The sequence below is a fragment of the Postia placenta genome (assembly GCF_002117355.1).
Source record: "Postia placenta MAD-698-R-SB12 unplaced genomic scaffold POSPLAscaffold_16, whole genome shotgun sequence".
Taxonomy (NCBI): domain Eukaryota; kingdom Fungi; phylum Basidiomycota; class Agaricomycetes; order Polyporales; family Adustoporiaceae; genus Rhodonia; species Rhodonia placenta.
In genome coordinates this window covers 616,556-643,438 of record NW_020169847.1, presented here as the reverse complement: position 1 = coordinate 643,438, position 26,883 = coordinate 616,556, and the positions used below count along the sequence as shown (strand labels likewise).

At 54.3% G+C, this 26,883-nt stretch overlaps 9 protein-coding genes across 9 annotated transcripts in view; 5 read left to right on the top strand and 4 right to left on the bottom strand.

Moving 5' to 3' along the window:
• POSPLADRAFT_1049742 (hypothetical protein) overlaps window positions 1–1,891 on the top strand; it is a gene marked incomplete at both ends in the record, with an annotated part of 3,830 nt that extends 1,939 nt beyond the window's left edge. Inside the window, 4 exons of the mRNA XM_024479830.1 lie at window positions 84–172; window positions 382–659; window positions 904–1,610; window positions 1,649–1,891. Coding sequence (XP_024334809.1) covers window positions 84–172; window positions 382–659; window positions 904–1,610; window positions 1,649–1,891 — 1,317 coding nt within the window. The remainder of the gene's footprint in view (window positions 1–83; window positions 173–381; window positions 660–903; window positions 1,611–1,648) is intronic.
• A 1,036-nt stretch (window positions 1,892–2,927) lies between these two features.
• Window positions 2,928–3,637, bottom strand: POSPLADRAFT_1041504 (hypothetical protein). The gene is made up of 3 exons (XM_024477922.1): window positions 3,523–3,637; window positions 3,380–3,465; window positions 2,928–3,348 (listed from the first exon to the last, which is right to left on the bottom strand). Exons 1-3 carry the CDS (start codon window positions 3,550–3,552, stop codon window positions 3,246–3,248), a joined length of 219 nt encoding a protein of 72 aa, XP_024334808.1. The 5' UTR covers window positions 3,553–3,637; the 3' UTR covers window positions 2,928–3,245.
• Window positions 3,638–4,053: 416 nt separating this feature from the next.
• POSPLADRAFT_1154953 (hypothetical protein) lies at window positions 4,054–5,325 on the top strand (the record flags this gene model as incomplete). Its single annotated transcript, XM_024486897.1, has 7 exons — window positions 4,054–4,097; window positions 4,171–4,319; window positions 4,374–4,539; window positions 4,604–4,737; window positions 4,795–5,006; window positions 5,124–5,178; window positions 5,255–5,325. 7 exons carry the CDS (start codon window positions 4,054–4,056, stop codon window positions 5,323–5,325), a joined length of 831 nt encoding a protein of 276 aa, XP_024334807.1.
• Window positions 5,326–5,753: 428 nt separating this feature from the next.
• On the bottom strand, window positions 5,754–6,102 carry POSPLADRAFT_1124173 (hypothetical protein; the record flags this gene model as incomplete). The annotated part of the gene is made up of 2 exons (XM_024483545.1): window positions 5,754–5,853; window positions 5,918–6,102. Coding segments are annotated over 2 exons (285 nt in total), but the record flags the coding sequence as incomplete, so codon positions are not given.
• Window positions 6,103–6,268: 166 nt separating this feature from the next.
• On the top strand, window positions 6,269–8,594 carry POSPLADRAFT_1067684 (hypothetical protein; the record flags this gene model as incomplete). Its single annotated transcript, XM_024482215.1, has 11 exons — window positions 6,269–6,901; window positions 6,964–7,022; window positions 7,073–7,105; window positions 7,159–7,339; window positions 7,395–7,639; window positions 7,691–7,721; window positions 7,778–7,812; window positions 7,870–8,000; window positions 8,058–8,213; window positions 8,275–8,408; window positions 8,485–8,594. Exons 1-11 carry the CDS (start codon window positions 6,652–6,654, stop codon window positions 8,592–8,594), a joined length of 1,365 nt encoding a protein of 454 aa, XP_024334805.1. The 5' UTR covers window positions 6,269–6,651.
• Window positions 8,595–9,089: 495 nt separating this feature from the next.
• On the top strand, window positions 9,090–11,643 carry POSPLADRAFT_1067682 (hypothetical protein; the record flags this gene model as incomplete). Its single annotated transcript, XM_024482214.1, has 12 exons — window positions 9,090–9,244; window positions 9,417–9,461; window positions 9,520–9,570; window positions 9,630–9,642; window positions 9,975–10,261; window positions 10,320–10,508; window positions 10,561–10,651; window positions 10,704–10,794; window positions 10,848–10,929; window positions 10,991–11,257; window positions 11,309–11,399; window positions 11,447–11,643. 12 exons carry the CDS (start codon window positions 9,090–9,092, stop codon window positions 11,507–11,509), a joined length of 1,425 nt encoding a protein of 474 aa, XP_024334804.1. The 3' UTR covers window positions 11,510–11,643.
• A 3,652-nt stretch (window positions 11,644–15,295) lies between these two features.
• On the bottom strand, window positions 15,296–17,163 carry POSPLADRAFT_1112451 (hypothetical protein; the record flags this gene model as incomplete). Its single annotated transcript, XM_024483402.1, has 2 exons — window positions 15,296–15,374; window positions 16,994–17,163. Coding segments are annotated over 2 exons (249 nt in total), but the record flags the coding sequence as incomplete, so codon positions are not given.
• Window positions 17,164–17,904: 741 nt separating this feature from the next.
• POSPLADRAFT_1049737 (hypothetical protein) lies at window positions 17,905–19,764 on the bottom strand (the record flags this gene model as incomplete). Its single annotated transcript, XM_024479829.1, has 6 exons — window positions 17,905–18,051; window positions 18,109–18,189; window positions 18,242–18,598; window positions 18,656–19,012; window positions 19,069–19,148; window positions 19,200–19,764. 6 exons carry the CDS (start codon window positions 19,762–19,764, stop codon window positions 17,905–17,907), a joined length of 1,587 nt encoding a protein of 528 aa, XP_024334802.1.
• A 4,183-nt stretch (window positions 19,765–23,947) lies between these two features.
• POSPLADRAFT_1155277 (hypothetical protein) lies at window positions 23,948–26,656 on the top strand (the record flags this gene model as incomplete). The annotated part of the gene is made up of 9 exons (XM_024486928.1): window positions 23,948–24,039; window positions 24,134–24,156; window positions 24,351–24,467; window positions 24,567–24,826; window positions 25,046–25,188; window positions 25,417–25,486; window positions 25,585–25,826; window positions 25,883–26,009; window positions 26,522–26,656. Coding segments are annotated over 9 exons (1,209 nt in total), but the record flags the coding sequence as incomplete, so codon positions are not given.
• Window positions 26,657–26,883: the final 227 nt, after the last annotated feature.

Sequence of the window (26,883 nt, the reverse complement as noted above, 5' to 3'; positions counted from 1 at the left end):
CCCCCCCCCCCCATCCCCGTCTCCATCAGCTGAGGAGGCATAGCGTGCGCACTCCCAGCTCCCAGCTCCGGTGGTGCGCGCAGTGCCCCGTCCAGGCAGGCGGATACCGAGGGCCGCGGACGCTGCGTGGCGGCGCCGCCATCGCCATTATGGCAGCGGGGGTCGTGGGGCCGTGCGCCGCCATCGCGATCTGCAGGGTCTGCGGGGCTGCGTGGCGCCGCGATCCACGATAATGCTAATGCAGCGACGAGGCGCGCGCCGCTGCGACGTTGACGTTGAGACGTTGAGACGTTGAGACGTTGCTGAGACGCCGATATGTTGAGACGCTGGGACGCCGACGCCCGGGCGCTGCAGCTCGCTGTGGATGTGCCGTGGCAGCAGCTGCTACTTAGGCCTGCTTCTGCATTTGTGGGCGTTTCGGACTCCGCTGATGGCGCACACGCACACATACCGCCCGACCCGACGGCGGGGCGACCAAGAGGGGCGCGAGGGGTTGTTCGGCGCGCGAACCACGATGCAGGAAGGTGCGCGGTGTCCGAGTCAGGAGACAGACAGATCAGCCGGAGCTCGCTGCTTCGCGCTCCAAGGGATCCGCATACTCTTACCCTGGGAGCGGCCGCACTGGCACAACGACGAGGCGTGGTCCCCGGACCCCGCCTGTGCGCGCGGGCGGCGAGCGATCAATCAGGGCGATTCTTACGTTCTGCATTCTGCATTCCGCCGCGCGCCCCTCGTCGAGGGCAGGAATGCAGACGCAGTGTCCTGCGGTGCTCCGACGCGCGACGCGCGACCTCTGGATCCTCGGTCGTGCACTTACGTCAAGCTCCCATCACCTCGTCAGCATCACGGCACGCGGAGGGCACATATAAAGCGTAGAGGCCAGGTGACACACCGCCCATACAGCGGAGCTCGCGCCACGGGCGGAGTCGACAGCCGCTATCTGGTGTCTGGCGGATAGGTTCATGCCCATGCCCATGCCCATGCCCGTGCCCGTGCTCATGCGCATGACCGGCGGCATCATGCCAGCCCTGCGCGCTCTGACCCTGACACGGCCGGCGCGTGCTGCCCGCTTGCGGCCATCCCGGAAGCTGGCGTCGATGCGAAATTCAAATGCGTTAGTGCGGCGCGCGGACGGCCGGAGATGCCCGTCTAGGCCCTGCCGATCGCGAGAGGCCGTCGCAGGCTGGAGCGCGGGGCGCGGTCATGGTGGACCCACAGCGCGTCTCGCTATCATGCCCGGGCCTTCTCGCATTGAGTGGCCAGCGGGGTGCGCTGGGAGCTCGCAACGTGTGATTGGCCGGGGCAGCGCGAGGCGCACCCAAACCGCGCGTGCGCCCGCTGGTGATCCGCGGCGCCATCGTGGTCGCCGTGAGCACCGGCGCACAAGGGACGCGGTGCCCGGCGCTCAGGTCTGTGCCGGTCAGAGCGGGCGAGGCGATGGACGGAGACACGAGTCGTTCGCGAAGATGTTGGGCTTGATGCGCCCGGCGGCAGGCGAGCCCAGGGCACGGTGGACGCGAGCGATTACGGTGTATTCGAGCTCATATGTCCAAATAGAGGCAGCTTCGTCCGCCAAGGATGCGTCGCGCGGACAGCCTATTACGGCACCGGTGCTGCTGGTCGGGGATGAATGCACTGCTGCCCATAGCCGTTTATTGGGTGCCAGATCACTGGAGGCGCACACGTTGAGGGCAAGGCTCAAGCTCAAGGGAGGGGCTTCCGCCGCACGCGGAGTAAACTTTCCTTCCATACATACACGAGGCCGACTCTTCTGTCTTCTGTTCTGCGGAAGAAGATCGCTATGACATATACTGCTGCGAGACTCATTAATTGCGGGCGGAACCATGCATGGAACCTACATGTCGCCCCCGGGGATGTGCGCTTTGATTGATTGTGACGTACAATGTGCTATGGCGCTCGTGAAGCTGAGCTGTTGTCAGCTGCCTTTTGGCGTAGGTGCATCCCGGAGGGTGGTGCCCGGACAAAGACACTTCGGGAAGTAAATCGGCGATCGTGGACAGGCTTCCGAGAGCCGCTCGCCCGACGTCGGTGGCGAACGAGATGGGTCTCTTGATGGAGCTAATGTATCGTCCTCGGGCGTAAACCAGGAAAGAAAGCACACCGGCGTTTTTTCGATCGAACCGCAAGCGAGCTCGAGGTTATCTCGGCGAGTCCCTTGTCTGTCTTCGAATTCCCTGCGGCGATAGAGTAGTGACAAGCACTATGGAAGATGCAGTACCGCCGGGAGGTTAGATAGAGTCGGCGACACCCAGCTCCGGGGACACGATGCGCACACCTGCGATGCCCAAATTGCGCCATTCCATACAAAGAGCAGATATTAACCGTGGCATGTCATCGGCGTTCTCCGGAAAAGGCTGGTACAAGACGGTACTAGTGTGTAACGTGTGCAAATGCCCGGTTGCTATGAAATGTCGTTGTGGCATGGCCTTTGAATGTTTGAACGTTGACGAGAAAGGTTGGGCTAGCTAGAATAAAACAACCCAAAGGGTGTATGACCGCAGTGATCTGACGATGTCAATACACGTGCGCCTCCAAGTTATGATCGCGACAATGTACGAGACCGACCACTGGACACCGAATTTGACACAGAAGCGATGGCACGTGCACGATGGCACGAATCACGACCACTCACCTGGTACGTGCGACAGTCGGGTCGCTCGTCCACACCGAGAAATGGAAGTTCGAGGGTAACAGGGATGTGGTTTCATCGACTTGTTCTGGACTCATAACCGGATGGCCCCGTCGCCTCAGCGGAGAGACATCGCGCAGAGCTCACATTGTGTCTTTGGCGTAAAGCCACGGGAGTAAACAGCTGAAGAGCCGAGTTCTACATAGAACCCACGGAATTTTGGATGAGAGATCCAGAAGGTCGGTTCACGCACCACAAGACATACAGGAAACACATTGACAGATGTCATCAAAATCATTTCAGGCATCCGATCATATACGATAATGTAGATACCTTCTAAACACGGATGGAGATCGTTTCTTCTGCACAAGCAGGCTGGACTCGACATGTCAGCCGCCGGCACCCTCTAGGTCGTCCCCTTCGCCACACGTTCTTTGCAAATCGTCGAAACGGAGAGGAAACGAATGTGCGCACGAGACAATAGTGGGAGAATAAGGATCGGGGAAACGAAGAGAAGAAAAGAAGTCGTCCTTGCGTACGAGATAGGTATGTCACGCGATGCGCTTCACGTTCGTCGCGGCGTTGGTGCGTCTTGTCATGCTGAACGCGAAAGGTCAGCCTGACGCTGCGAGAACGCAGACATTGAGGGTTTCGCATATTGGGTTCCAGAGAGATGGGAGAAATGTATGTAGCTGCAGCTGCTCGCAAGCACAGCGGACGAGCCGAAACACCGATAGAAGTTCGGTGCATGAGCTGGTGGTTAGGCCCAAGCTGTTGTAGAGAACATGAAGGAGCACATCGTAATCGGCGTTCTCCTGTGATTTGAGTAGTGTAAGCATGCGCGTACCGACCTGCGATGAATTTGCACTTACTGATGCCGCCAAGCGTAGTAAGGTGCCCATGCTGTCATCGCATCCGCCGGAAGAGATGAACTAGTAAGGCTGTTCACTCCGGCTCATACTGTATGGTAAGCCAGGAAAACGACCTTTCGGGGTTGGCGAGGTTGGCCATAGAATGTGCATTGCTCGCCCCGCTTGCTTTTTTACTTACCGGATATGGTCGTATCCAATCACTTCGGCAATATCCGACGAGCCGGCGAGGACTCGATTGCTGATGCATCGCCTCACACATGCTAAGCTCCGGAATCCTGGCACAACCACCCAGCGCAACGACGACGCTGCTCGCTGTATTTTGCACCCTCGCCGCCGCCCTATTCACCGTCTACATCATGGTCAGTGCACCCGAGAATTCCGCGCGTGCCGCATCCGGACGGAGGCTGATTCATGCTGTGAACCCAATCATCATCGCCCGCTCCCCCCACGTCTGCACCGCACCGCACCGATAATCACTCGTTGTCCCCCCACCCCCCTGCGCAGTCGAGAGTGTCCAAATCTAAAGTCGCGATGGATCCGAAGATTGAGCAGTTTGTCGGCGTGACGGGTGTTTCGTGAGTCCCGCATCCGATCGCGTGCACAGCCGGACGCTGAGGCTGGGGCGCGGGCCCGCCGCGGTGCGCGCAGACACCGCGATGCGCGGCGGTTCCTGGACAAGTACAAGCGCGTGGACATCGCGATCGATGCGTACTACAACGACCCGAACGCCGCCGCGCCGCCGCGCCCGGCGGCGGTCTCGACGACGAAGCTGAACCAGCTGTTCGATCAGTACAAGGGTGCGTTGCGTGTGCTGCTCGTGGTGCATCGCGCGTGACGGACGCCGCCCGCAGACCCGGATAGCGAGGAGATCACGGTCGATGGCACGATCAAGCTGTGCGAGGACCTGCGCGTGGACCCCGAGGACGTCGTGCTGCTCGCGGTCGCGTACGACCTGAAGTCGCCGCGGATGGGCGAGTGGTCGCGCAAGGGCTGGCTGGAGGGGTGGAAGGCCCTCGGGTGCGTCGTTCGCCTGTGCTGTGTCTCTCAGACCCGGGAGGGCTCACGGTCTCCGCGGGAGCAGGGCGGATACGATACCCGCGATGCAGGCATCCCTGACACGACTGCGCGAGAGGCTCGGCTCGGACAGCGCGTACTTTCAGCAGGTGTATAATTACACATTCGATTTCTCGCGGCCGGCGGGGCAGCGGAGCTTAGGTGCGTGCTCCGTACGTCCTGTCTGGCACCGACTCTGATGCTCAACGCCGCACGCAGCACTCGACATGGCGCAGGGCTTCTGGGGCCTGCTGATCCCGCACGGGCTGGAGGGCGGCGCGATCACGCACATCGCGTCCGCGCAGGCCGAGGAGGACGACGTGGACATGACGGGCACGGGTGAGGGCTGGAAGGAGGCGTACACGCAGTGGTGGTTCGACTTTCTGAACGAGAAGGGCGGGAAGGGCGTCAGCAAGGATACGTGGCAGATGGTGCGTGTCGTCGTCTCGTATCGCAGCATCGTATCGCCGAGGGCCTGCCCCCCGTGGCGGCGGCGGGCGTGTGGTTGTGATACTGACTGGTTGCTGACGGGGACTCGCTTGTGCCAGTTTCTGGAGTTTGTGCGTACGATCGACGCGAGGTTCGAGACGTACGATGCGGAAGGTGTGTGCCCCATCTCAGTGGTGGATTGGATTGAAACTGATGCCGATGCCGATGCCATCGCCGCCACGACCCTCAGCTGCATGGCCATCAACGCTGGACGATTTCGTCGACTATGCGAAAGGACGACTAGCCTCGGGCGGGGCCTGACCGCGCTGGTGGGTTCTGTTCGGGTCGCGGTTGCAATCGCGAGCGCTATATCAAGTCCATTGTACATCATTAATGTTGCCACCGAGACATTGTATCGTTAGACGTTGTCAATCTATGTGTACAGCGGAGGGCAGCCGACGCCGCGACGTCTGGCTTCCCTCTCCGGCTGCCGCATTCTAATGAACACAATCGCGATGCAAAATCGTATGCGATAGTCCCAATCTCCTTTAACTACGGTATGAGCGGGCCGGAGGGACGTTTTCATGTCGCTCTTGACTAGGCACGGCTGTTGAAGACTCCGAGGATGTGTTAATTGATCTGTTTGGCCTGGGATGTCACGACGATTCTTGTCGATCTCCAACGTCGTGTGGTGAAAGCGTGTCGGTGAGTATGTTCATGCTCCCTGAGCGTATTCATAGAGGCGATGAAGCAGACAGCAGGGAAGGAAGAAACGGAGACTCCTTGACCACAGAAAGCCGAGGTGAACCCTGATAAACTGCGACGGAGGCCATCAATTTGGCAGCTTCACTGCAGCATATACAGACCGGCATTAGCCCAGCAACCGCGCAAATAAGTCAGCAGAACAGCGCACCTTGCCGCAACCCTCACAACCGTCTCCGATCCGTCATCCGCGATCCACAAGATGTCGACGTAGGTGTTCGCGTATAGCATTCCAAAAGTCTGCCCTAGCGCATCTTGGATGGACTTGCGGACTGTCACGGCATCTGTGCATGAGGGTGTAGCTGTGAAGCGGACATAGTGGTAGGACGACGGCAGAGGACGTGAGGACATGAGTTGCCGTTGAGTCTTAAAGAACTTGGAACAAGTACCTACCTCTTGACTTTGCCGCCGGGTCTTAGGCGCCCACAGATGCACGCCACGTGGTGTCCATAATCGAGATGACGCGTCCGTTGCCCGCAGGTCTCACCCACTCGACTGACTGACCGGTTTACTCCTCATCCCGCGACCGCGACAACCTACGGGTCTTCATCAACGGGGTGGTTGATCAGCACTCAAAGCTCAAAGTCTCTCACTCACGAAAGGCTACATCCCACGAGGAGATCTTGTTACAACGCAGCGAGGCACAAAGATCAGTTGTCTTCGAAACGCCAGGTTTTGAGTTTTACGAAGTCTTGAAGGCGCAGCCCATTACCTGACGATCAATCTCGACGACCTGCTGGACAACCCACTGTGCTCTCTGGCTGTAGCCTCCTGGTTGCGCGACACTTCTGCTTGGTAGCTCTCTACGCCCGATTCTTGTTCGAGCGTGGAGCGCCTCGTCCTGCGTGATTGCCTTTATCTCTTTGCGCGGCATCCTGCGCTCTCATGTCCACACATGAAGGGAAGCAACCCGTCCAAGAAGCCAAATGCTGCGGCGTTGTGGAAGAGGCGGCCATGCGCTCTAGGGAGCGACGCGAGAAGCGGAAACGGAAGCCGATGCCATGGATCCTGCTCAAGCTCACCGTCGTGGTGACAGCCGGCATTATCGCCTACGCGTTTTACGTGTACATCGGCAGGCTGTGCGTACCTTTGATTCGGAGGGATTCCGGCGCAATAGGTGGTCGTGCGACAGGGAGTAAGTGTCCTTTGGTGCTGATCCATACGCACTTGATGTTCATTGATATGCTATACCGTCAGTCGGATTCCTCGTTGTATTCTGCGTGCTTGGACTCATGATGATATGGGCATATGAGAAGGCGCGCACGATCTGCTGCGCCTGCGTATTTATACTGATTATGAAACGCAGATCGTCTTCACATCGCCGGGTCTGGCAAAGGAGGTTGGTCACCAAATACCTTTAGCGTACATCAATGGATAGTGACAAGTATGCAGCATGTCCAAAAGTCCCCACCACCTGAGGTTAACAATGCTGTCCCCTCATGGTGGGATTCAACACGGGACCTCGCAGGTACACCTTACCAATATGTACCACCGCCGGATGCGAATGGAGCCGCCCCAGCATCAGCCGGGCTTCATGGGCATAGTGGACCCGCGCCTCCTAGGGATGTCAATTGTACGTCTTGTTCTCTTCATTGCTGTGGCGTTAATCTGAGAACTCAATTGCACAGACGACGATAACGCCGGCATGTTGGATGCGATCCCACCGGTTACTGAGGCGCGCACCGCGCAGCCCAATGGTTCAGGCAAACCCTTACCCTCAGCGCCAAACGGCAGCAGCCCCCGTGCTCAGCTACCGATGATGTATACGCGCAAGCCGTCTGCCACCCCCCTTCTGCGTCCAGAACATCGGTACTGTTACAAGGATGGCTTCCTCAAGCCTCCAAGGGCGCACCACTGTCGTGCCTGTGGTACCGTAGGGCGTGTTCCCCGGATCTGATTGGGGCTGAGCTGATCCCGAGTATAGTGTGTCTTGCGATATGATCACCACTGTCCATGTGAGTACAATTTTGACGCTCTGTCTGGACCCTGTAATGCTCACCTGGCCGCCTAGGGATAGGACAGTGTGTGGGAGCGCGCAATCACAAGGTGGGGAATTGTCACGGACTACGAGGACCACGGGATTGTGGCTGACAGTTTACGTAGTTCTTTGTTATCTTCCTCGAATGGACGTGGCTATTCTGCGTCTGGACATTCGCGACGCTGACTGCGAATGTCATTCGATCGGGGACGAGAGGCGACGATATCGACCCTGAAATGATTGTCATCATCGTTCTGTGAGTTTTGGTCTCGACATGCGGTCGAACTTTGGCTGAAGAAGCGTGATCATGCAGGTCTGGACTCTTCGCATTCTTTACGGCAGCGCTGCTGGGGACACATGTCAATCTCATCGTGCACAATCAGACGACGGTCGAGACCATGAACTCGCAGCGCATGAAGGAGCGCGAGAAGGGTGTGCTCGCGCGCATGCACGCGTGGTACGAGTTTGGGTAAGCCGTGCACCCCTCCGCCTCCGTTCCCCGCTCCCGCTCACCGTGCGCTCCGTGGCAGCGCGAAGCGCCGGACTCGGAAGCAATGGGACGAGGAATGGGGCCGGATAGGCTGCGAGGGGAATCTGTGGTGGCTCGGGAGCTACCGGGCGAACTGGGAGGCCGTGATGGGACATCACGTCTGGGAGTGGTTCCGTGCGTGGTGTTTTGTTTGACGCGTCTGCGCGCGTACTTGTGGATCTCATCACTGATAGTACGGCTCGGGGTGCAGTACCGATCGGGCGGAGTCCCCTTGATGGCCTCTCGTATCCGGAGAACCCTCGGTTTGATGCTGAGGGCCGTTGGCGGCCGCGGAGCGAGTGGCTGCCGGAGCTGCGATAGCACAGGGGCGTCGGTGGGTGCCCGTTTTCTCGCTCTTGCTGGCGAAACGCGCTGATGCAACTTGAATCACTTTCTCTTCGTCCTGATGGTAGGTTTGCCGATGTGGTGGCGCCCCCCTGGATTTAGGCGTATTTATGCGTTCGAACACAAGTCCCGATGGGTTTTGTGCCTGGACCTGACATCATACTTTAGCATATTTGTCGTGCACACGGACGGATAATTTTATCGGACTCGTTTACCGTGCTACAACTTAGAATCATAATATATAGTAGATGCTCGCAACATTCTACAATTTAATGGCGAGCTGATATATTGAGCAGAGGGGCCAGTGAGCGTGAAATGAGATCCGCTCCGACGTTTCCTTTTGCAGCGAGGAGAGAAGGTGACCCAGACTGAATGAAGCTCCAGACCGTTCTTGAAGCTTGAACCGTGACCACGACCCCTTGCTGCTTCTACACCTCCTTCACGCACTCTTCGTCTGCAATCTCACTCGTAATGGCTCCGTCAGCGCTCTCGAACAACGAGCACAGCACAAATGGGACTGATTCCACGAACGGCAAGCATCATGTCGTGAAGAAATCAAACGGAGGTCAGATCCACCTATCCTCAGCCGACGTTATCAGGCTGGAGCATGAACATGGCGCACACAAGTGAGTTGCAGCCTCTGGTCATGTACTCATGTCCCTAGACTGTCGCCGAGGCTTCTTCTGGGAAATGCAGCTGCGGGAAGCGATGATCGCTCGTAATTTTTACTCCGGAGACAGTTCGCCAAGTCGCCTTTCTGCGCGGTCGAGGCTCTGTACTGACGTTGTCTTCATGTAGCTATCACCCTCTCCCCGTGGTCTTTGAACGCGCGCAGGGCGCCAAGTGAGTACACCAACCGCGTCTCGTGCTATGGACATGCTTTACTGACGCCAGATAACAGAGTATGGGATCCGGAAGGCAGGGAATACATCGACATGCTGTCGGCGTACTCGTGAGTGTGCTCTTGATAATGCTCGAGTAACACCGGCGTATGCTTATGCCCGATCACAGTGCTGTCAACCAGGTTAGTCTGCCCCCTCCCCCAAAGCCTTCCAATGACGACCCTCGGGAGTAATATGTCCGACCCCATTCTCATGCAAACCGAGGCGGCGAGGTCTGGGCAGACGTGCTCACAGGATGCCATTCAATGCGGTGACTCAGACAAGCATGACTACCGTGTGTTACGAGATGCCGGGGTGCTGTTGCAGCAAAGGAGATGCTCGTCGTCTCCGCTGTGATTTAGCGCCCATGCGCTATAATCGCCCACGTAGATCTCGCATCGTCGTAGACCAAATGTTCCGCTACAGCCATTGTATGTCGCCCGATATCAGCGTATTGATAATTGCACCATATTAGGGACACTGTCACCCGAAAATCGTCAACGCCCTAGTACAGCAGGCCCAGAAACTCACACTATCTTCGCGCGCCTTCTACAACTCAGTATTCGGGAGCTTCGCGCAGAAGATTACGCAGATGTTCGGATACGACATGGTCCTCCCGATGAATACGGGTGCCGAGGCCGTTGAAACTGCCATCAAGCTAGCACGGAAGTGGGCATACGAGAAGAAAGGCGTTGCAGATGGCGAGGCCATCGTTTTCAGTGCGGAAGGCAACTTCCATGGAAGGACTATCGGAGTGATCAGGTGGGTGTATTATCCGCCGGGAGGTAAGCTTTTGAGTTCATTTTGAGTTCCCTTCCAGCATGAGCACGGATCCGGAGAGCCGTAGGGGATTCGGTCCTTATCTCCAGGCCGTCGGTCCGAGCTTCGAAGACGGCAGCAATCTGAGAACGATACGCTATGGCGAGATCTCTGACTTGGAGCGCGCCCTCGAGCTGCACGGCAAGAATGTGGCTGCGTTCCTCGTTGAACCCATCCAAGGTGAAGCCGGGTACGCAGCGTTTGGTAGCGCGTTCGCTCTGCGTCTGATGCGCGCCTTGCAGTATTGTCGTCCCCCCTGCAGGCTACCTTGCTCGAGTGCGCGAGTTGTGCACGAAGCACAACGTCCTCCTCATTTGCGACGAGATTCAGACGGCAAGTGAATGGGCCTCAACGCAGTCTAGTCCATTTTTGACTGTATATTCAGGGTCTCTGCCGCACTGGAAAGATGATGTGCTATGAACATGATGATATCAGACCAGATATTGTTCTTCTAGGCAAAGCGCTTTCCGGGGGTGGTCAGTAATGTACTCGTTCCTATTCGCAGCGACCTGCTCACCGGAGCATGCAGTATACCCTGTGTCGGCGGTGCTAGCGGATCGAGATGTTATGCTTTGTATTCAGCCCGGAGAGCACGGAAGCACGTATGGCGGGTACGCGGCTCCGTTCTTACGTCCTTAATTAATTTGCGCTTATTTTCCCGCGTGGTGATAGTAACCCACTTGGATGTGCTGTTGCCATGACCGCATTGGACGTTCTAGTTGAAGAGAACCTTGCGCAACGTGCCAGTGTCCTTGGAGAGAAATTTCGCGTAGCTGTAGAGGCTATCAGATCTCCATTGATCAAGGCTGTCCGTGGGAGGGGTCTTCTCAATGCCTTGGTAATTGACGAAGAAGCAAGTTCTCGGGGCCGAACTGCGTGGCAGTTCTGCCTCCTCTTGAAGAGCAGGGGAGTGTTGGCAAAGCCTACACATGTTAACATGTCAGTCGTAACTCAGCTGGCTCCCGTGCTATGCACTTATCTTGGTTATAGCATCCGCTTTGCCCCACCCCTCGTGATCTCTGAGCAAGACCTCATGAAGGTTGTCAAAGTGATCGAGTCCGCTCTTATAGATCTGGACAAGGTAATCCTCTTCTAGTTTTTGTTTCAGGCCCTTCTGACTCTTATCAGCTCGATGATATTCCAGGGGATGTGGATAGCGAGAAGGGTCATAAGGACACCCTCACCCTCTGAACCTCAAGGACACCTTACAACTACCATGGTCGAACCTTGTTTAAGTGTAGCTTCCCTGTATCCTTACTTGGTGGCGTTTCTCCTCACGCTGCCAGCCATGTATCACCAATAGTTCATTATGGCTGTGGACCTGACTCCGGTGTGTAAATGCTTAAACTCGCGTTGTCTCGATGACACGATGCAAAGGCACTGAAAACTGAATTGTCATGAGGCAAATGCGTGAGAAAGGAGCTTCAATGGACGGAAATGAAGTCGTACAGGAGGCTCAATGATGATGATGGCGCCATTGGGCGCTGAATGATCTAATATGCACGACCTGGGGCAGGTGCAGCGATGTCCAGCCCACTTGGGCGATGGCTTGAGCTAAAAAACCTTCTGGTAAGGGTCCTGGTCCGCCCATCCGCCAGAAGGTTCGCTGAGTTGTTGATAGGCATTCGCCCACGGCATAGGTTATCACAACGCCACGCGCCGCAGCTAATGCTAGTGCACATCGCTATGCGTCGGACTTTTGAGTAAGGTGTCGACGTTGTAGCATTCAACGTCGTCGTGGCGGGTAGTCCGTTAGTTTGGAAATCATAGCCTGTAACCGCCAGCATGTTTGCCTAGCTCGAGACGACAACGAGATCACGGCGTGATAAGTCAGATACCCAATGACTGCATCAAAATCTGATACCCGTGCTCACAGATCCAGCGCTCACGATGAAGGGGATATGCTGCAGGAGACGCACTTCGAGCGGCACGGCAACCTCGTGTTGAGATACGACACTTGCGGTACTTTTTCACACCACGTCGCGACAGGCATAAGCTTAACTTGGCAGCATCCAGCACCCTGTAATTTACATCGCACATGACAATCATGGTCGTTTCGAGGTGGTCAGGTTGTAAGTCCGCGAGCTAGCCGCTGATATGATAATGCGTCAGTGACTGCGTACCCGTTTCAGGACATAAAAGACCCTGAGGTCGGAATATGTTAATTTGCAAAAGAGCCTGCACAAAGATCTCCGAAGCTCGTCTTTCGCCTCAATTGCTCTGCTCGTCGCATGAAAAAGCAGCTCCGGCGGTCCTGTTGAATTGGACGGTCAGTTTTCGCCATCTACAGCGAAAATTCCGAGGTTGTCGTCAGTTGGGGTAATGCTGATAATCGATCCATGCAGAATGAGCAATCGTTGTCTCTCCACATTCCATATTCAACGAAATTAATTTCCAGCAGATTTCCGGTTCCATGATCCGGGCAAATGTTTCGTAGAGCGTCCACTGCCTCGCGTCGTGACTTGGACACTGTTCACAAACGTTTGCGTGGCCTCACAATACAGACGACGCATTTTGGTTTGGTCACAAGATCCTCCGTCCCCCTTCCCTTATAAAGAGTCGACGACAGGTCGGGGCTGAGCAGCCTTCTGTCCTTCTCGAACCGGCGATCGAGATTTTTGCTTTTTAGCTATCGAGCGAGCAATCGGGACCATGTCAAGCGCCGAGCATGTAAGTCCGTTAGGCCCACACTACCGATGAATGTGTCTTGATGTCTCCGTCTACAGAATTCCGCTAGTAGCAAACGGGAAACTTCCGGCAGTGATCAGAGGCACGAAGGAGGGGAGCCGGTGGCTGAACGTATCCCTAAGAGGACACCTATGGCGTGTCAATTTTGCAGAGGTATCTGTGTCTCCAAACTGTCATCGATCATATCTTCTCACAGCAGCGAATTATCGAGGACGCAAGTTGAAATGCGACGGTCGGCCGACCTGTGCAAACTGTCAGCGCCGTGGAATTCCATGCCACTACGTACCTGTGTGAGTGCAATCGGTCGCTCTATGCACGCTGACATGATGCACTTAAAACGGCGCCGCGGGGCAGCTCGGCACAGAAATAACTGTGTCCCACTCGATTATATTTGATATGTTCCAACTCTCCTGCCCTACCGTGCAAGGTACATGCTACCACTGGACACTCCTATGCATAATAATCTGTGCCATGCTACCGTCTGTCGTTGTCATTTCGCTCGCCTGTGCTAGTCTGTAATTCGGGACGCTTACTTCCTTTTCACGGATCATCCGATGATGTCGCGAGATACGAACCCGCTCCGATGAATTGGTATGTCCACGCTGCGAACACGTTGCCCGGAAATGTCGGTTAGGTCGTACCGGCCCACAATTGCCATCAAAAAGTCAGTATCATAAGGAAATACAAAGCGTCTCTGAACCTGAGTGTATGGCTGGTCGGCAGCCCCGAGAGTCTCACTGGGCGTCCAAAAGTGAAGAATAAGAGCAGGAACGCGTATAGAGAAATGCGACGGACACTTGTGAAGACATCCTGTAGGCGTCCTTATATTGTTACTCCACACCAGCTGGAACCATCGTGGTACGGTGTCGCAGCCTGCGTCTAAACTATGGCCGCCAACAGAACCCAGGGCCTAGACCTATGGTGTTAGCGTGCAAACAGGCAAGGCTTTCATTTCGCAGTCTACGCCGCCCACGCCGCCCGACGGTAAAGTACAACGGGCGAACAGGCACCGGATAGAGCACGTCATAGACTATAGCCCAGACATTAGCATTAGTCAGTCAATTGCAAGCACTGCGCCGCTTGGGGTTCGTCGAACGCATCATTCAGTCAAGTGCATTATGTCATAATGTTATCGACAGCGAATGGAGTTCGCTCGACGACATACCATTATACACAGCTCCCACTTATCAAAAATTCAGCTGGAGAAGATGTGTAACTTAGGCGTACCCTCGGGCATTGGTGGGACCTGTGGACTTCTCATGTGAGCCACACAGTCAGCAGTCAGGGCGCTCCACCGTCTGTACTCAACTATGTCCACTGAGCGGTCCATGAGCGATAGATCTGCGGTCGTGTCACCTTTCGTCTTGAAGCACACAAAGTTTCAGCCGGTCAACGCGGGGAGACCTGTGGACTATTCTGTGCCTTTCTCGTTGAGAACAATGTAGCTCATTGGGTGGGCTAAGGAGCATGCATAGGAAGTTGTGCTCACCTCAGATATTGATCTCATATAACTGTATTCAAGATGGGCGCTGTTCGGCCGTCCCAGACCGTGGCACGAGATCACGAGGTAGGGCTCCTAGCGGGTTAAGAGGGAATCGAAGCTACTCTTACCGAAGTCGTCAAACTCTATCTCCTCATTCCACCAATGATCATCCGATCGTACCCGGCTATTTGCTGTCTGACTCCTGGGCGAGACGCGCGCGCTCACATGTGCACTGTTCCGCACCAGCACGCAACTCGAAGAGGGACAAGGATACGTGATAACGACACCACGTTCGGAGCTTGCAGCACGGGCATGAGATTGAATAGCATGTTCAAATGGACTAGACCACACACGTTCGAAGACCTGTCAGAGCAATACGCACACATATGACAAGATCGTCCTCCAAGGCATACAGATTAGAGGACAACAAGCCGATCATACATTGTCAGGGTATCGATCCTCTGACACAAATACAGAGTACGTTAAGATTCGGCGATAACGCTGCACCATTCTCTGCACCTTTGTTCGTCTCCGAAACAGTCAACGAGATTCCTCCATAATGTCCTCGGCAAAAGTCCGAGCTCAATATGCACCAGCCACAGAGTCGACATGCCAGAATACTTGGATCAGCACACAGCCTACGGTTGGCCGTTGCTACCCCTGTACCCCTGTACGTGTCTCCCAGCATGCTGCCGCCCTGCCTGCACCTCTGCGCGGCTGCTTGCATGCGCAAGCTCCCACTGCCTCGTCTCCTCCCACAAGGTGTAGCCCACCAAAAGGATCCTCGCCAGGTCTTTCATGCCACAACCTTCAAGCAGGTCGAGCGCCTGCCGCAGCTTCAAGACATGCGCCTGGTAGTGGGCCTCGTCCGGCATACCCGTTTTCCTTTCGGGGACCTGCAGGGGCAATTGTGTTAGATTGCATGGATGATACAGCAGGAGGGATCCCATTCACACAAAGTTTACCGGAAGCTAGAGATGCAGATCGGTTTAAGACCTCTTTATGGAGTGCTGTCTGACCGAGGTCGTGCTCGAGGAGATGCACTGTCCCTCAAGAGGGAAATATCGGGCAGCAGTGGAGTAAGACGGGTCAAGAGTATTTCCGCAATGCGTTGGCTCAATATACACACGCCAAGCGATGTGCGAGGCCAAATGCTAAGCTCCTCTTCCCCGAGGATATTCCCCTAGTTCCTACTAAGGTATGGTGGGACGGGGGCCGCGTAGCACGGACTGCTGGGATGGGTGGATTGTGGGGAAGGGTGAGCGCAGACATACAATGACGCGGAAGATACTATTCGTACTGAGAAAACGGTAGCAGAAAAGGACATTCAATGCTACCGGTTCGTCTAAGCCAAATTTTATCACAAACAGAACCATAGTGGCACACCACGGTGTGCCGACCCGGCCCTGCGCTACCCGTAACGCGCTACCCGTAACGCGCTACCCGTAAAACCTTCATGGAGAGTTTAGAACCGACCCTATGGATTGGCGTGCTCAACGATGTTCCGCGCAACATCGCCCCTTCGATCAAGGGTCTGAGTTGACTGAGCAGGCGTGGCGGACAAACCTACGGGACGCTGAATGGGGCTTCCACAAGCCACGGTGCCCGTGAACAGCCACGGGAATATGGTAATACCGTTCGGACGTACACATACCTACGCTTCACCACCCGGAACGCATTGGCCACATGGACACTCGAATGAGCCCATAGTGGCTATTCTAGCTGGCTTCAGGTCGGTATATCATTGGGTGAAAGCCACGCTCAGGAGTTCTCTCTGGCACGGCAAAAACCTGTCCGCTGATGAATGGCACTACGGTAGCCCGTGAACCCGAAGCTAAAGCTCATGATCGGCAGCAAGCACAACGAAAGCAAGTCATATGTACGCTTTCAAATCGCACGGCAGACGCCAGGCTCCGTGGAAAGCAGCTCGTAGTCAACAAACTAGTGACCGGTGCAGCTTTGGTATATCGGGAAGAAGCGAACCACGATTATGCAAGATACATCGCTTTGGTAACAACCCTGAAACAGAGTTCTTCGCAATCGGATCGAGTTCTCGCATGAATTTTGCTTGCTGCTTATCGACGACTCATGCCGACTTCGGATGACTGTCGGCAGCCATACAAAGTCTCGCATGGTCGAAGCCAGCGAGAAGAGCGAACACTGTGTAGTCTTCGCCGATCTCAGCAGCATGGCTATAGCTAGATGTATGCGATTATGCGATCGGAAACGGCTCGGACTTACCGCATCGGCCTCAATCTGCCCCAGGTACCAGAAGGTGAAGTATTCCCCGCCGACGTCGGCGCGGTGGGGCTGTGGGCGCCAGTGCAGCGTCGACACGTAGAACGGCTCTGTACATGGGAGGGAGCGCGCATGTGGAGTGGCGGGTGCTGAGGGCGCGTTGGTAGGCATACGCACTGGCAGAAAGCTCGCGTGGTAGCCCGACTGCGCTAGGCAATGGGTTCGTAAGTGGCGAGAACGACACTCTCAGGGGAAGAGCGAGGAACAAGTGACGCACCTCCTCGTGTGCCTCACGCAGCACGGCCTGCTCGAGACTCTCGCCGACGTCCTTGCGCCCCTTTGGCAGGAACCAAAAGTTCTTCGCAGCCTCGTGGATGAGCACGACATTTGCGGTTGCCGGCTGGATGATGACCATGCCCGCGCCGAGCATGAAGTCCGATGCGAAAAACAAGCTGTCAGGGATGGCGGGGCTGGAGTTGTTAGACAGAAGAGGCGTAGAATGTCGAGCCCTCTGCCTAGAGGCATGCGCTTGGTGTCTCGGTGTGCGCTGTGTGGCATGCGCAGCTTGGGTCACCACTGGCTGCCTGTCCGAGGCATCGTCGTGTGTGCTCTGTCGAGACTGCACCGAGTTGTCGGTAGATGCCTGCCGTCTCACCTGCTCTCGAGTAGACGATGGCCACCACGAGTTCCTCCGCAATAACGAATTGCCTTCCTGCATTAAATCAGATGCAGGAATAAGCGGCGTGTGATTCGGGTGTTCTGGCTCAGTCCTGCTAGCGCCGCCGAGTCTGAATATAGAGCGAACTGTGGACATAAACTAAAGGTAAGAAGAGATTGAAGCTTATGCAGATGGTAAGAGAATAAAGAGGATAAAGATGACGCTCCAAATTGATGACGTATATGCCCAAATATAGAAGGCGCACGAGTGGTTACTTCTGATTTCTCTGCTCGGATTTCGCGAAGCAAAGCGACTCTGAAAGAGTCTATCATTGATATTTGATGTTCTTTTCTCTCACTTGTCTTGAACTCATAGACCTATATTCTCGCAAACATAAAATAAAGAAACACATTCCATGCGCACAAACATTGGTCCAGTTTGACTCCTGGGGATGGACTACATTGTTTAAGTACTGCCCCATGCCCGCTAAATCCTTGCATTAGATACTCTTTGAATACATCACTTCCGCCGACTCATCAAGAAACACCCCTCGTAGCCAGGCACGTCCGTAGGACTCAACGTATCTCGCCAGCGGCCGGACAGATTCCCATGCGTATTCCCGACCATATAGCACCGGTATAGCCACCGTCCACGGTCGCCGTTCATCTTCAGCGAACATTCGGTTATTAGTGTATCCTCTAGTGAAACTCGATGGCAACTTACATAGTCCTTCGACAGACTAATGAACCCATCACAGGGTCGGACTCGCCCAAGCAGACTGAATTGCCCCCACGCAGAATGCCCCTGCGTAAACACAATCAGCGAGCCATACACGACCGTAATAGAGTCTGCATACCTCGCCCTTGAGGATCATATCCCGTACTCGCCGCGTCCCCTCGCGCTTGCTTGCTCGCGCCCAGCTCTCATATCGCTGTGGCGCCCGTCCAGGCTCCAGCACCTCGAGTCCCTCCGCGGTCTCACGCAATTCCGTATTGGCAGGGATATATGCCCGTAAAGGATTGCCCGGCGACAGCGGCATGCGCGCGTCCACGGACATAGCACATTCGCCGGCGCTGTCCGGCTCGTCGTCTTCCGCATATAGGTAATATTCTCGCAGCTTCCACAATTGTGGGTGCTGTGCAACAAGGCTCCGCTCGAGAACGGAGGGCGAGGCGCCAGATAGTAGCGCGGCATACGCAGTGAATTCGGTGTACTGTAGCCTCATGCCCGATCACTAAGTGCGCAGTGCAAACTGTTATGGCTGACTCACCGTGAACAAACCTTCCCATGACCCTTCTAGACTGCCCGGGATGAACGCACCCGGCAGCGTAGGCAAAACTAGTTTCGTCGCACCCACTATATGCACTGCGCGCGCCCATTCTGCATCCCACTCCGTGCTTGTGCAACCGGCGACGCTCGGTACAGTCGGGTCTGGCCGCTTCAGGTAATTGATCATGTCCCATGAGACGGGTAAAAGGTTGCGTAGCGTGAGGTAGGCGAGGATAGCAGGCGCCGCGGGTGCCGGAGGGGTGAGCCGCAGCTCTGTACCAAAGTAAGGAATCGAGGTACCGGTCTCGATCGGATATGGAGGGAGGAAATCTGTCCATGATGGCGTGCACAAGACATACTGCGAATAGACTTGTCAAGGGAAGCATACAGAAAAGGAAAGGCGTAGCAGCGCACCTGATGCGCGCCAAGGGCAACCAGCTTGAGCACGACATCAATCGCGACATGGAAAGCGTTCTCATCGCTCATGTACTCAACTAGAGACAGCAGTCAGTGATACCGCAGCGATGGTTCAGCGCGCAACACACCGGGCCTTAGCAACATCCAGATAAGCCACATCGCCAGAATCATTCGCTCGTCTTTTGTATCGGGCCAGCGGTCGCGTATGACCAATTGGCGGATGAGCGACGCACCGTCCGGATGACACAGGAACTGCTTGAGCCACTCCTCTATCCGCGCATACTCGCGCAGCTGCCTCTCGTTTTTCCCGTCATTCTCCAGCATCATTACATACGCAGTGGATAACATCTCCTTCACTGTGTTATGGTCGACGTCAACAACGTTGGCTAGGGTGCCCTCACGTGTGCGAATGCGCTTCATGATCTCGCATCGTCGTTTGAACTCGTGCGCCACGACAGTAGGAGTGACGTTTTCCTGTCCGAGACGGCGGAGCACAGGAGACAGATCGAACTTGCATGCGAAAATACGTGTCCAGAGATGAGGATTCGAGGTGATCGAGAGGGCGGCGTAAAAGGAACGGTTTGCAACCAGCAAGGGTAACACGTCTGCAGGTGGTCCACCGAACGAGAGGGTTCCAGTGTAGAACGCGACGTGCTCAAGCACCTCCTGGGGCAGGGTGGCGAGAGTGCACATGGTGGTCGCGGCGCAAGAGTCGAAAAGGCAGACAGGCTTGTTCCCACTCTTGTCCAGGGATGGAGATAAGAACTTAAGATTTGTGCCTGCGTGAGACCGTACTTATTTTGCCCGAGCGGTGTTCCCGCTGACTGTACTGTGCCGCGGAGGTTTGGCGACCCGCACATAAGGCTGCTGAGAGATCGGGAGTCATGACGAAGCCAAAGTTTCGTCACGATCGGTAGGCGCGTATGCATCGCTGATTAGATAAACCTCTCCCCGTTCAGCTCGGCATCCGTTGCTGCCGAACCTCTTTGCGGGCGCCTACTTTTGTGCCCATACAGTATCCGCGATGCAGGTGCTACCGCGATATCCAGTGCAGAAAATAATTGCTGGGCTGGCATGAAGTGCGACAGCACACTGAACGACTGGCACATGTGAGAATGTCAGAAGCGTTATTTTGGAGGAGGGACAGAATTAACCCTGTGTCGCGACAAGTCAAGTGCGTGATTTGAACGGTGGCTTTCGCCACTCAGTATCAACTGCCAGCTGGTTGAGGTATCGGCTCTACCACCTGGCAGCACTGTATAAATGACTTTCACCCGCCTGATTGAGAACTTGCCGTGGTTTCGATCACCGTCTCGCCTTGACGAAGTTCGAACGTTCACTGGTGGAATCGATAGCGCCAATGACAGAGACATGATAGTATATGAAGGAGAGAAAGAAAGAAATTATCTCGCGCGCAAAAGCCGCTTTATATAGATCTAGGTCTGCAGAAGCTACCTCGATCAAGGATTGACGTAACCACTTAGCACCGCCGACACAACTTTGTTTATGGAAGAATGAGGGAAGCTGCTTGTCGGGTTAAGCAGTTCCCAAAGTTGCGGCCGATGCGATCTAGACATGACGTCACTGGGAGTATGCTAGTGACGTGGGTGCTCTACATCAACAACTTGATTCAAAGCCAAACCACCCAAACAACGTCCAGACTCCGGATATATATGAGAATTACTTAATATTGGTTATGCCGGTATTGAGGCTTGATCATCGAAGACTATCAGCAGACAACCAAACAGTGTGAATAGACGGCAGTGATGACTCTGAAGTTGGGCGGACATTCGGCTCGTTCAGCTAGTCCCCGCACGTTGTAGTCGCCAAAGAGAGGTACCGGAAACGTAAAGCCTTTCAGAGTCAGAGGACGGCTGCGATGAATTGCCTCGATGGGATCACACTAGCAATTTTCACGAGCAATGATAACGCTAAGAACAATGGTGGTACAAAGTACTGCAATATGCAGGGGGCCACACGAATTTCAGCAGCCCTTGGCTCGCTCCCGCATGCGCTGAATACACGATATAAATTAGATGCGACTTCTTTAACCGGCTCGAATAGAACGTACATATCTATGGCATCATGCTGTAGCCACCACTTACTTGCTCTTCGGGGGCTCGGCGCAGTTGCACGCGGGGTAAGTGCAGGAGCCGCCGTTGGCCTGGACGTTTGCGCACTTTACGGTGTCCTAGAATTCAGGTCAGCCTCTCGCCTCGAACGCAGATGTAGGACCGGACGCTGCTACTCACAGACATGTTGATCGAAGGAGGTGTGTAGTCGATGACTGGGGAAAAGCAAAAGGGAGCAAGGTGCTTTATATGGGCGTAGCTAGCAAGAACAGCGTCTGCGTCCAATGGGGCGATGCGTAATGCATTGTCTCCGAGTGGGCGATGTATCAATGGTAGCGAACAGAGTTGGTCGAATAGGCTTCCCCGGTATTCAAATCATAGCCTTCTAATAGTACCTAGGGCCGGCGATGTCATCCAATGGGAGAACGGACATTGCGGGGCCTTCGCGAACGCGCGCAGCTGAATTGATTGTATTCGCTTTCAATCGACTGAGAAGGTTTGTCGAGACTCTGTACTCTCGAGCGGCAATTTGTCGGATAGAGAAACTGAAGCGATTCGGCGGGCAGAACGTTGATACCCTTCTTGTCATGCCAGTGTTAGTCGAATCATGCTGACGCCTGGTTGCCAGATATTATTTTGGGCATCTCACTTGAAGAGCTGCTTTCTTGCGAGTGGTTGTGATGATCGAGGCAATTAGTAAATCGCGCCGTCTCTGTGGACCGAGAGGTGGATTCATTCAGGCAAGCAGTCCTACGTCTCTAGAGGTTGACCTGCAAATGACGCGAGCGCATGCATACCTTCGACAGGTCAAGTTTGAGGAATCTGCGCATGGGAACGCGCCACCGAAGTTCAGCAGGAAACGAGAGGTTTAATAGCAGCCAGCATAAGCGCTGGCTCGGCAGCCGGGCGCCAATATATGCGTGCTTGTCAGTCCACATGCGAGACAAATGCCCACCGCTCAGTTTGGCATGTTGTTCTTTGTATTATGATGCTGCTCTCTGGATAAACGCACACTACATCGTCTACAAGTTGGACATCTCGATCGATTACTGTCAACACTGCGACGGCACTCGTGGGATACAAGAGGTGGGATGCATCATGAACAGAGAAAGCGTAGGGTAAAAGCTAACAACAGGTGTGCTAAGAGGCGATTGGAAATTGCACTGCGAATGATTCCTTCTTTTTCAGGGCCACTGTTGGTCGCGTCGTCGCTTCCACGGTACAGCCTTCTTCCACCTTGCGTGATGCTGTCACCGACATGCAATGAGCGTCATGCGATGGCGGTGGTGCACTCATCGTGAGGGCCTCATTGCCGCATAAGAAACCGATGCTATGTGCGACTCGCCACGCAGACTTATATCTCATCTCAATCTAGTTGCAGTACGCACGCACTGATAGATATTCGGCGCACGCTTGTTTCTCTGCTCGCGGCTCGGTCAGTCAAAAGTGGCCAAGACACGAGCAGATACTTATCCCGAGGGTCACGAAAAGGCCTGCGCCAGGACCAGCTCCCCCGCCCCGCCAGTGACAAGTCATGGTCTCAAGGTATTCTCACGGTGTTAGGTTTTGGCAGAGAGGGGTGTTTTCGTCTGCCAGATGATGGGTACAATTCAAGTGTAAAACGGCCTATGCTGATGTGCAGTAGTTGAGAAGCATATTGAGGCTAAATCTCATGGTTCTCATTTGAAACAATTCAGCGAATAGTTTATCCAGGTACGTCTCTGAACTGGGTTCGCTAACAGGATACATCACAGTACTCGTGGGTCTGCTCTCCACGCGTGCTCCATCCCGACAAATCTGGGTTGTCGTAAGCGCACTGCTATAAATTTGGGGTCAACAACGCGGACTTCGCTGCTTGTATGTAGCGTACGGCACTCACGGCATCAAGTACGCATACATCTATTTGCTCTTTGGCGGCTCGGCGCAGTTACATGCGGGGTAGGTGCAGGAGCCTCCGTTGGCCTGGACGTTTGCGCACTTCACGGTGTCCTGTTTCAGTGTAGTAAATCTCCCGGGCACAATTAATTTCGGAGAAGGAGCAGCACTCACAGACATGTTAATCAAGTATTGTGTGGGTTCGATGACTGAAGGAAGTGACGATGCGAGAGGGAGGTCTTTATAGCTGGCTGACTAGACGATGATTCCAGGTTTTACGAGAGAGATCTCCAAGTCCCACAGGATGTTACCGTAATCTCTCCCCGATGACTGGGTGCGCAGGACAGGCTGCAAGTGATTTGGTCGTTCCGATATGGCATAAGGAACGCCCGCACCATGATCTCATCCAATGGGGGTGTCTGTGTTGTGAGTACCTATCTTCTTCATCCGATAAACTGACTTCGGAGGGTCTGCTGATCGCGGCCATAGTCCCGACTGAAGGATAACACAGTGGATCTCATTGGCTGCTCATGGACAGAGATGACGCTCTTCTTGCTGTGTGCTGTCTATCATAACTGCAGCTCATCAGAGATGCATGCGTGCTCATGCGTCCACGACATGTAGTAAAAGGGTGTATGATTGTGTATCAATGAGCTCATCTGCCTGTGGCGGTGCAGCTACCAGCTGAAAAATAGGCACCAATCAGCTCAGAGGCATTTCACACCGCTTAGCCCATGCCCATACAAGCCACTCACGTTCGAAAGATCGCATGAGCGGAAGATACATTCACTGACCTAGTGTTGTATAAAACCCTGCTAAGGCTTCGGAGTTTCCTTCAGTCTTCTGCTGCTCAATCCACTGACACAATATGTCTGTGAGTGACCGTCCGCCGTGATGCCTTTAATTGCCTGCATGACACTGACCTTCGCCTCCAGGACACAGTCAAGTGCGCTAACGTCCAAGCCAACGGCGGCTCATGCACCTATCCCGCATGCAACTGCGCCGAGCCACCGAAGAGCAAGTAGGCGGTACCTAGCAGTATCCTGTATAACATGCCTTTTGTACGTCCTTCGGCGTCCTTGCATGTGTGACTCAGCCGACGATGTTGCAATTAGGTTAGCCCATGGCGATTGCGTTGGTATGCACTATCGGAGCTCGCAATGTAGCGTGTTCAGACAGAATAGTAAATCTCTCCTTCTGCAATGTTGCGTGATTGTAGGACATCAATGCGTCGTACTATAAGTAGTCTCACGCGGAAGTGATGACATACTCAGACTTATTGTGCCTTTGACGCTGATGCCACAGACGATCTCTAAACGAAATAATCTAAAGCATATAAGGAAGTCGGAAAACAAGAGGTCGCGTATCATATCAATTTGGCTTCAGCCGGCTTGAAACATCCTCTCCCTCTCGTTCAGCTCGGAGGATTCTCAGCCTTGACGGTTCACAGTCCGTTCACAATTTAAATATTCGGACACCAACCACTGAACATACTTGAAGTTTAGATTAATGCACGAGCACGCGTCGCATTCATGATTTTTTCGTTAGGCTGCGGACAACCTCGTGAGCCCCTCAGCCCTGCTTTCGGAGGTCCGAATTCATGCAAAATATCACAACAACCTCTTGCCAAAGGGCTCTTCGCTGATCCCTCAGATGATCACGACTGCACGTATATATTCTCTCCTCACCTTTTGGCACCGCGTATGGCTGACGAGCTCGGATATCAGCAAGTCCTCGACAACAACCCGAATTACAATCAGACGGTAGTATCTTCGCCAGACATGCACCCCCTCAGTGCGCAATGTCAGGTACGTAGATGATGCGCTTAGGAGCCGAGTTTTCACAGAATCAATGGCAATCTCGTATTCTCATTGTTCGGGAAATGGAATTCACGACAATATTTTCATGAGAAATCCTTTGTGACGAGCAGCTAGTGCATTATGATATACACGAGATTGTTTCGACACTAGCCTGTAGGGACGTGCACTAGAATAGCCGTAGTCAGCACGGGTATCAGTCTCGTATAGCTGCGCGTAGTCTACGCACTCATCGCATCCGCTGCAGCCTCACTTGCTCTTCGGAGGCTCGGCGCAGTTGCACGCCGGGTAGGTGCACGAGCCGCCGTTGGCCTGGACGTTGGCGCACTTCACGGTTTCCTACGTACGAGGCAGTAAGTATCTCAAGCAAATTGATGTGTAAGGATCGTTACTCACAGACATGTTATTCGATTGGTGTGTTGTGTAGTCGATGACTGTGAATTGAGGTACAAGGAGGCGCCTTTATAGCCAGTCAGCTGCGAGACTCGGCTGTGAAGAGCCACGACGCCTCTTCAACAATGCGTCAAGAACACTCATAATCCCTTCCCAATGATTGGTTACAGTGCTCCATGACGATGCAGTCAGGATGCAAAGGAAATGAAAGAGACCGAGTCATATGATTGCTCATCATCCAATGGTAGTGCTTATGTTGTGCGTACCTATCTTTATAGCCTGATAACGCAGTGATAGGTGAATTTACTGAGTCTGCTGATCGTATTGTGCGTAAACGATGTTCTTCCTCGCGTTAGCGTTTGGTAGAACGCCTGAGGCAGCTGGAGTGGGTCGATGGTATCAGTAGAAGATTGCGTCTTCGAATGGATTCCCAGCTGTCGGATAACTGTATACGAGCCAACCAGCCTCCAGAAATAACGCATCTCTTGTATGGTACGAGCTATCCACAACCTGGGGGTCGCATACCTCATATAAAGGCCCTCAGGCCACCCGGATTCCTTCAGTCTACGACCACACAATCCACTGCAACACCATGTCTGTGAGTGATTCGCTACATTCACTGCACGTAGTAGTAAATCCTGACCTTCCCTTTAGGATACAGTCAAGTGCGCTAACGTTCAGGCTAACGGCGGCTCATGCACCTACCCAGCCTGCAATTGCGCGGAGCCGCCGAAGAGCAAATAGGCGGGTCTCCGGCGGCGTCCTGCTCAATGTGACACCTGTATGTTCACTAGCAGTATGGCATTGTCCACGCCATATGGCTGACGGTAGTATATTCAGGCTCCCGTATGACGACCGTCATGTGTTGCAGCCTGCGGACGCATTGTAGCCGTTGAAACGAATACAAGGTCATTTTCGTCGAGGCATGTTTGTGTGATCATCATTGAGACGATGATATGACGACCCACGGTAGCATCTAGCTGGATATGTACTGCGCTGTGCGCTATTGAAACAACCCTGTGTCTGTTGAAGTTCGTCTGAAACCTGAAGCGAGAACAGTCGACGAAGATGTATCGTGTCTGTCTGAGCTCTGTCATACGCGTAAGGAACGTAGTCTATGATCAAACGCATCGCCTTACCGTGAGGTCGGTTTTTTGGGGCGGCGCTCTAAGTATGAGTGCGAGGAAGTGGTGGAGGCCGAACTATTTGATCGCACCTATCGTGCGGCACGGATAGTAGTACTCTCGCCTCATCGCCGCACTATCCTTCATAGAATGGCAATCCTTACTTCAGAGACCTCCGACCCTGGGCACCTACCTCTCGATCGATCTCGCACTGCCCATATGGATGGAGTATTACGCCAGACGCAATGATACAAGTGGACGCCGTATGGTAGCGCAGCTAGCTGGTCTACAGACGACACAATAAGAGCTGTCTAGTTTCTTTGAATACCAGACCATAAATACATTGTCAGAAGGAGGCAGGCAGGGGATTTCTATAGCATCAAGACGAAGGTCTCTCGCCCAGGATAGCATCAAGCGCCTGAGCGCGACGCGTCTGAAATGCGCGTTGCTTGCCTGTGTTTATGCAAATGCGTGATATGCCGGGTGGCGGGAATACAGCAATCGACCGTCAGTACTGAGCTTGCCGTAAAG